This window comes from Phanerochaete carnosa (genome assembly GCF_000300595.1).
Source record: "Phanerochaete carnosa HHB-10118-sp unplaced genomic scaffold PHACAscaffold_1, whole genome shotgun sequence".
NCBI lineage: Eukaryota > Fungi > Basidiomycota > Agaricomycetes > Polyporales > Phanerochaetaceae > Phanerochaete > Phanerochaete carnosa.
Window position 1 is genome coordinate 3309 of NW_006767628.1, and position 8588 is coordinate 11896.

Here is an 8588-nt window from a genome sequence, read left to right on the forward strand (position 1 = left end):
CCAAAGCTCAGACTTAATTTGGCATGGGGTGGAGGAGCGCAACAAAGACCCTGGAGCACAGAGGGCTATAATAAATATGCACTCTGACTGCCATACTTGAAGCTTGAACCCTGCAGGCACCACATCGCAGTCACAACCGCCATTGCCACCACCTCGACGCAAAACCAATGATGTCATACACAATAAATGTGCCATACGCAAACTGTGTAAGGTGTTGGCCTTGGACAAGTCGCCTCCCATGCAAAGTCCACAGGAGCAATGTTGCAAATCTGGATGGCGATGTCGTGCAGCATAACAGAGAGCGTTCCATCTATACTCTCTGCCTGAGTCTTATTTGCCTCGCTTAGCACACCTTTCATCTCTGCAGCCTGTGCAAGAGGGAGCTCGTTGTACGCGACAACCTTAGCACCCTCAACAACATGCAAAAGATGCTTGACCTGTGAGTCCGGTCATTGACGCACTCTGACCCAAAGGAAAATTTCCTCTGTGTTTTGTGGCTTCTGACCCAGGTCAAGCGCACACACATCGCACTCAGAGTGTTGGGTGGTGTTTGCTCGTGAAAATGCGGAGTGGCTTCTTCTTGTTCTTGACTATTTGAGCATTGTCATCAGATAGTAAGCTGCTCGGACGCAAGTTAAGCCTGCATTTGGCCATGTACAGACAAATAATGATTTTCCTGAATTTCAAATTGACCTTGAAAGGCGCCAATCTTGAAATGGCCTTAAAATAATCTTAAAGTGGCTTAAAGCTGGATTTTAAGTGCTTTTAAGGCCTTTAAAGGGCATTGAAAGGAGTTCGTTCTGCTTCCAAGGCACTTAAAGGGGAACAAAATGCTTAAAGCTCAAAATGGAATTTGGGACATATTTTGATTTGTCTGTCTGTCTGTCTTAGTGAGCACACCTCTCACTGACACTCTGTACTCTGAAGAAAAGACATCTTGATCAAACTGGGCCATTCTACAGAGTGGGCTGGCACACAATTTTCCACTTTGCATCCTGAGCAGCATGAAAAAGTAACACCAAGCTTCTTGCGCCCCCAGCAGTATTGGCACTGCGTGAGTTCATTGCAAACTGACATTGATTTCAACGTTGGTTTCAACATGGCTGTCAAGGACAAGACAAAAGTATTGTACTGACATTGTTTATGCTGTTCGGATGCTTGGGAGAGCTGCACCTGCACAGCCATCCAGCCTCGCTGTTCAGAAGTCAGAATACATCGGGGGGAAATAATGTATTGGTATACAGTACATGAAATGTGCAATGGCAAAATAAGAACAAAAACCTAAGCAAGGAAGTCACGAAGCATCAGTATGTTCAGAACGACCCGGGCACCTTGTGTGTTTTCTCGTCCCAGTCGAGCTCCTGCTTCAACACGCCCGTCAGGATCAGTTCTTGTGAATAAATCGGATGTCCGTGCTCGGCAAGCGGCCGCCATATCGATACGTCTGCAGGGCATGACACCACAAATCGGTTGTCGTGTCCTTTCAGTATCCGCAGTGTAGGCGATTGCGTTAGCAGCTAGAACGACGGGTTAGCATAGGAACAGGCAGAGGTGCAGCGGTAAGAACACACCTGCCCGCCGCCCGCAGTTACAACGGCCTTCAGCAACTTAGAATCGACTGGAATCTTGGGCGTCATGTAAAACGTTGCGCCCTGGAATAGTTTCCGTCCATTGGCACGCGCGCGGATCAGGGCGTCATTGAGCCTATAACCGTACCGCTTCTCGCTTTCAAGGTCCTTCAGTGCAAATGGGGCCTCCGCTGAACCCACAATTTGAGCTCGAGTCTGTCAGCGATGAACCAGGTACGCACGTTGTATGGACTTCTTGCTGACACAGGCGGCGACCCACTTCTCCGTGACGATATGCGGTGCGACTGCCATGGCACACAAAAATTTTTCCGTGCGGACGATCTTGTGGGCGACGAGGTGTGTGCACTCGAGAGGCTTCGCTGTGAACTTGGCACCTAATTTCATTAGCGCCTTATTCTGGTCTTCCGTGAGCGTGACCTGTGTCGTCATGATCACGACACCCTTGTCGCGAGAGTCGGCACTGCGACGTTGTCAGTGCTAATTGCCTGAACAGGATGTAATGCGCATACCTAGTAGATGCTTCAGGCTTCGCCTTTGCCGCAGGCCGCCCCCTCTTTGGATCATCGACGACCTCGACCTCATTCTCCTCGAGGGGGATATCAGACTTCCGACCCTTGCTTTTCGTCGACACGGACCCTGCGTCAGTCTTGCGCTTCTTGACGTCGCGCTCGTCGTCTTCTTCCTCATTGTCACCCAAGGTCGGACGCTTCCGCCCTTTCGCACTCCCATCTTTCTCCCGCTCCCTGCCCTTGCCCTTTGCAGATGCAGGATCCTCGTACCCTCTGACGTGCCCAGATTTGAGCTCCTTCGCGAAGCTGTTAGCGTCTGGCATAATCTCATCGTGCAGCCGTCGAGCCGCCTCTGTCGCCGCCGAGCGGCGTCCGTATGTCTTCACAGGGGGTGCCACTACCAACTCGGCATGGATGGGGCCTGCCTCAGTCTGCACCGCAGCGGCAGTAGCAGAGGGTCGACCAGGCTTCGGCTTGGATACCGGCGGCGGTGGCGGGCTGGGCGTGCGTGCAGCGGGTATGGATTTCGTCGCCGCTTGCTTTGCGGAGCGCGACGAAGGCGGGCGGCCGCGCTTAGTGGGGGAATTCTTAGGCACTTCCTTGCCTTTCAACGCTGGCGGCTCTTCGGGCAAATCGACCTGCGGCTGGGATGCGTTCACGTTCTGCTGCGATGTCGACAGGACTTCCTTCAGAGTAGGCAGGACAACCGACGCGCGGCGGCGAGGTGTTCCCACTCGCATTGGAGAAGCTGTCAGCTCCTCGATGGCAATGGCGTCGTCTTCGCTATTCACAGACGCGCGACGTAAACTTCCGGGCTTTGCCTCCACTGGCTGCTCATCTTCGGTGCTGGAGTCGGCAGGGACCTCAAGCTTCTGCCTCGCGCTGGTCTTTGCGGTCCTGACGGGGTTCTTCTTTAGCGGCGACCCTTCGTCGCCTAGAATCGCCCTCGGCCCTGCCTTGTTCTTCGGCTCATAGTCGTCTTCGTCGCGGATAGGTAGCCGGCTGCGGCTCCGCGACCTACTACGCGACTTGGCGCGATATGTCTTGATAACTGTGCCCTTGCGCGCGCTCGAACCGACGTCGAAGACGTCGTCGTTGTCGTTGTCACCCTTCTTCTGCATTCTGCCCTTCATGGCCGCCTTGCGCGACGTCAAGCGGCCGGCTCTCACCGGGCCGTCGTTCGACTGCTCTCGGTCTTTGCGCTCCGCCGCGGGCACGACCTTCGATTTCTCTGCATGACGGGACCGGACAGGAGTAGAGGGCTCGTCGTTCCCGTCTTCGTTCTCGTCCTCGTCTTCCGATGGGAGCGGCATAGCACTAGTCCTTAGATTTTGTCTCGGTGACCTATGGCTCTGCACGGGAGATTTCGCGTTCGACTTCGGCGCCGACGGAGTCCTTGTGCGCGCGGAAGTCCTCGACATCTTCAAGCTCGGGGGTCTGCCTCGCCCTCGTGCAGGCGTCGACGGCCTCGCTTGGGTCTCGCCTCGTCGTTTGGTGTCCAATCTGCCGCGTGAGTCACCGACACCCATGGGCTCGTTCTCGTCCCCGCCCTGCTCGTCGCCGAATCCGAGCTCAGACCCCGACATTGATAGTCGTCCGTCGTCGTCCAGCGCAACACTCATGTCGACATACACATCGGTGCTCGCGTTCTTAGTCCCGTCTTCGCCACGATCGGCAGCGAGGCGCTCGCGGTCTGCCGCCAGCCGGCGCGATGTCGCGGTCGCATGCTCAGTCGCACCTTTACTCTTTTTGAGGATTCCACGCTTCGGCGTTTCCATGACCTCCAAGCGCATCTCGTTGGTCTTACCGTCCACAGCTGGTGGAGCCACGTCTGCCTCTACCCCTTCTTCAATTTCACGCTCCATCTTGTCGAGCTCGGTCTGATCGTAGCCAATGCGGAAGCCGCCGCTCATGCCCGCAACCATGCCAAGCACAGCCCGCCCGCCGTCCTCGGCAAGAAGCTCGCCAAAATCGACGCCAGGTGGGAAGGCCGTGTATCGGTCGAGCGTGGGTGCGATATCGCGCCATTGCGCGAAACACTCTTCTAGCCAGATGTGGTTGACAACTGGCACCGCCCAGTCGTCGGCCTTCTTCACCTTTTCCCCTATACGGCTGCAGCGGTAGCTTATCAGCCCCAGCAAAAGTAAAAAATGCCAATGTACTTACTACGCTGCGATTACGGCGGTGTTGTTGCCGGACATGGTAGGAGTATATGGGACGCCAAGGATTAGCAGCATTTTCTTGATGTATTCCCGGTCTTTTCCAGAATAGTTTGTTACGGTGATAACCTAGAAGACCGTCAGAGAGCGCAACCAGACAGTAGAATGGCGCATACGTGACGCGAGAACCCACTAATAGGCTTCTTAGGTATCGGATAATGTAACAACTGGTCGGTGGGGCGCGATAAGATTCCGGTGCTACGCACGTACCAGAACCAATGGAGGTTCCCAATGAGTTTCTTAAGTCTGTATGCCTGCAACAGTGTTCGTCCAGCTAAATCTTCCATGAGACTATTCACTACGCACCTTGACAAACGCAGATCCAGAACGGTGCTGCGCGATGTAAATGTCCGCCTCTTCCACCTTCTCGAGCTCTTCCTCCGGGTTATCATACTCGACAACTTCACCGCCGGCACGCAGAACATCCGCTATATGCGCCTCGCGCTGGGAAGAGTTAAAGCCGAGGTTGGAGCCAAACATGACCTTGCGTCCCTCCCAAATCCTAGCCGACGCGGGGCGCTGGCTTGGCAGGTCGCTCGTCTCGTTGAATATTGTGTCGTATAATGCCTTCTTCTGCTCCGAGGGAGGACGCGTGCGCCGAGCGGCGCTGTTCTCCTCAGCCTCTACCGGGGACGACGCGAGCTGCCGGAGCGTTTGTGCTGCTTGTCCTTCAAAGACGCGTGGACGCGGCCATTCGTAGGGCTCAGTGGGCAGGTTGCGGATACCAAGACGCACAGTGTCATCGAACCAATGTGGAACGACAACCTTCATGTTTGCCGTGTCCTTGAAGTGCATCGCGGTCTGGAATTTGATCGTGCCGCTGCTGAGGGCAAAGACATGGGTGATATCACGAGTGATCGCCTTGCGCCACTGGCCGCCAAGGGAAGAGATTCCAGCAGCCATAATTTCGTTGTCTGCTTGGGACAGGTCGCAGGACGTGGCAACAACGCCCGAGAAGAGCATTGTCGGATGCGGGGAGTAGAACGCGGGCTCCTGGCGCGTGCCGAGCGTGCAAATACGCTGTACCCAGAAGGGTGTAACAAAATGCAATCCTGTACGCGGTTCGACGTAATCGAGAGAGTCGGACGGTGGCAGGATATCTGTCACATAGTGCGTGAGGGAGCTGTCGCTGAAGTTGACGAGATGACCGTGCTTGGTCGAGATGAGGGACATGAGCTTCGTACGGTAAAGTTCAGGGAGTGCAGTCGAGATATAGGCATTGATACCCTCAAATATTCGCTCGCTGTCGGCGCTCATAGTAGCAGCAACACGAAAAGGTCGTCGTCGTAAACGAGTACACCCGCGCCTCTCGCGGACGCGGTATATCACGTGAAGGGATGGGTTAGGCTTAAGTGATTTAGGGTTAGGGTCTACCGGTGATCCCAGGCGCCACAATGGTAGCGCTTCGCCGGAATGCCTGAATCCTCGATGAGATTGCGGGATAGTGAGACCGCTCTCCCTTGGCTTGACACCCGAAAAATTATCAAAATTCTACGTTCTATTATGTTTAAACATTATGAAATCAAGATATTAGCTCCTGATGCAGGAGGATGATATTGCTTTCACAGTACTAGTACGTCCGCTCTCGTGTGGGATCCTGCGAAAATTTGTGTATCAAGTTGCATACACGGCAAGCACATGACAATTGGATCCTGGGCTTCCGAATATTGCCTATATTATATAGGGCGGTTATTTGGGTAAATTCCCCCGGAGGCTGCGTCAAAAGTCGGACACTTAGACCTGAAATGGTCCGACTGGCCCCACCGTCCGAATACGCGACCGCGCTTGTGGCCAATACGTATATACCCAAAGCTAGAGTCGCTCATCCGGATATGGGGTACCTCAGGTCTACCTAGGAGTCTTTAGGAGTCTTTGGGTCCTCCGATACCGCATATCGTGCCTCCGCAAGATAACAACAGATAACCGACTAATTGAAAAGACGAGAGGGTAGCTGTGAAGTCATTTGTGTGCCAAGGATGCTCAGTTGTCACACACTGAGTGATTCATTCTCGTCCTTGCACCTGCTATCCCGCGGAGCAAGTGAAGCCAGTGCGAGGCCATGCCTACTGTAGCGGAGCGAATGGTACAAACCGTAACGCATAACGCACCCCATCACCGGTTTGTAATTCCGGTCTTCTTGTCACGCTTCATGGCTTTTCGAGGGCCTGAAGGGAGCACAAGCTGGTTTTTATAGGCAGTATGGCTATTTCTCTGGCCTTTTAATTACTTTCAAGCCTTCAGCAAGGGCTGTAGTCGCAGATAGGATTGTCAGAAGCACCTAATTAGCCGATATCTTTCCCCACAAACTAACATGTCACGCATAACCCCAGGCCGGTTTGTAGCATGGAGGGCAAGTTAATTGTCACGTCTCCCTGACCGGTTTGTACCGTTCACTCCGCTACAGTAGTCGCAAAGTGACCTACGGGCAGGTGCATGAGCACAGAAACAGTCAACATCAACAAATCTGTTTCGCTCAGCGCGCACAACACATCGCACAATGCTGTACGTGGCGGGAATTACCGTACTTGGTGCAGACGTCGACATCGCGAGCACCTCAAGCAAGCTTGTCGTGCGGAATCCAATGCCCGCGTAAGCTTAAGGCGCGTCCTTTCGCGGGGGTCTTCCGGGTCTCGACTGGTCTATGCGGGCGCTTCCTTCGTTTGATCCTGCTACTTTTTGACCATGGCGTGCCCCGACCTGCATCATTGTCCCCAACTAAACTTCCCCTATGGCCACGATTGAAGCAGCGCTGAGAGTCCAGGAACGTCTGCAAGCTGCGACGGCGGAGTACCAGAGCTCGCGACGGCCGTGGAAGCACGTCAGAAGCTCGACGCCCAGCTCTCGGAGAACGAGCTAGTCAAGAAGGTGCGCCGCATACCGCGAGCTCCCTGGTATATCTGAAACGGAGCTGACACGCATTGCAGGAATTCGCTTCGCTGACGCGAATAGCACGGTATATAAGCTTGTGGGTCCTGTACCCGTTGCGCGGGACCAGGTGGAGGCCAAGAGCAACGTGGACAAGCGGTTAGACTTCATCATGAGCGATATGTGCGTAAATCTGCTATTTGCGTTGCGCAGAATTGCCGAGGTGCTTTGCTTTTGTCTCCAGAAAGCGTGTGGAAACGCAAATAAAAGACGTCGGGGACAAATCCGAGAAACAAAAGCTCGAGGTGCGTACGTGTAGACTTACAATGCTGCACAAGGCCCATCCGGGATACGACAGATTGTGGAAGCCCAGACGACACTGCAGCAGCTGCAAGAGGAGCTCCAAGGATCTGGGGCTTTGCCGGTCGCAGCGTGGTGGAAAACAAGTGACAAACAACGTCGATGTCTGCGCTCTGTGTGGCGCGAGCCTGATAGTCGCTACGCGTGCATACGAGCTGCCCACACGATGGAATGAGAGGCGGCGCGAGGGGCGCCAGTGGTAACCGGGTGATGATGCACGCAGGACTGTGCATTGAGCGCGACATTCCGAGGGAGTCTGCGATGTAGATGTCCGGGCGAATGTCAAAACCGTGCAGGGCACTCCCCGGCTGCTGGGTACGAAGTATGCGCGACATCCGGGGTCCCATGGAATCTGGGGCTGCTGGAATGGAGGACTGTTCAGAATAATTCCATGTGTAGAACAAATTTCCCGACGGCGGAACGGCGAGAGTCAATGAAAGCGAGCTGAGAACGGCCCAGCTACTGATGCCAGCGGCCATCGAGGGCGTCTGTCCTTTCCGGCCCTGATCTCGACCACGACCAGCTCACTCTGTCCTCGGTGACGACCACACCATTCCACTCCTTTGACCATACCCTACATACATACGTTGGACTGTATAAATACTTGACTTCGTCGCCGTTGCTGTCGCTTGGACGACTTGTGTACAACGAAACCAAACAAGTCGCTCGATTAAATGGACGCAAATGAGCTCGGGCGGTGGACGCGTTTCGCGGCGAAGGGAGGAATTGGGAAATGTTTTGCTGTGCAGGACTGTGTTGCAGAGGAGGCAGAGGACCTTATGTTCCTCAAGGTGCGTGCAGAGATACGTCCCAATTTTTTCTGTGCTCAACACTTCCTGCTAGGACGACGAGATTGTGGTCCTGATGCAGCTTCCAGGCCAAGATGATATCTATCTGGTGCGAACTACAGAGCGTGCTTTTGTAATATACTAACCTGTTGTACACACGCCTAGGGATACTGCGAAGGTGTCGTAGGACGGTTTCGTGGTTCCGACGTTCGATTCCGAGGCCGCTTGAAGAAGCCCGTTATGGCCAAGCGATCATCT

At 54.3% G+C, this 8588-nt stretch overlaps 2 protein-coding genes across 2 annotated transcripts; one reads left to right on the top strand and one right to left on the bottom strand.

Annotated features, from left to right (window-relative positions):
- Positions 1–1219: 1219 nt before the first annotated feature.
- Positions 1220–5588, bottom strand: PHACADRAFT_203428 (uncharacterized protein). The gene is made up of 7 exons (XM_007389577.1): positions 4624–5588; positions 4434–4571; positions 4265–4386; positions 2099–4210; positions 1811–2049; positions 1572–1759; positions 1220–1517 (listed from the first exon to the last, which is right to left on the bottom strand). The coding sequence occupies exons 1-7, from the start codon at positions 5572–5574 to the stop codon at positions 1314–1316; spliced, it is 3954 nt and encodes a 1317-aa protein (XP_007389639.1). The 5' UTR covers positions 5575–5588; the 3' UTR covers positions 1220–1313.
- Positions 5589–8216: 2628 nt separating this feature from the next.
- Positions 8217–8588, top strand: PHACADRAFT_51929 (uncharacterized protein; the record flags this gene model as incomplete). The annotated part of the gene is made up of 3 exons (XM_007389562.1): positions 8217–8333; positions 8386–8439; positions 8496–8588. Coding segments are annotated over 3 exons (264 nt in total), but the record flags the coding sequence as incomplete, so codon positions are not given.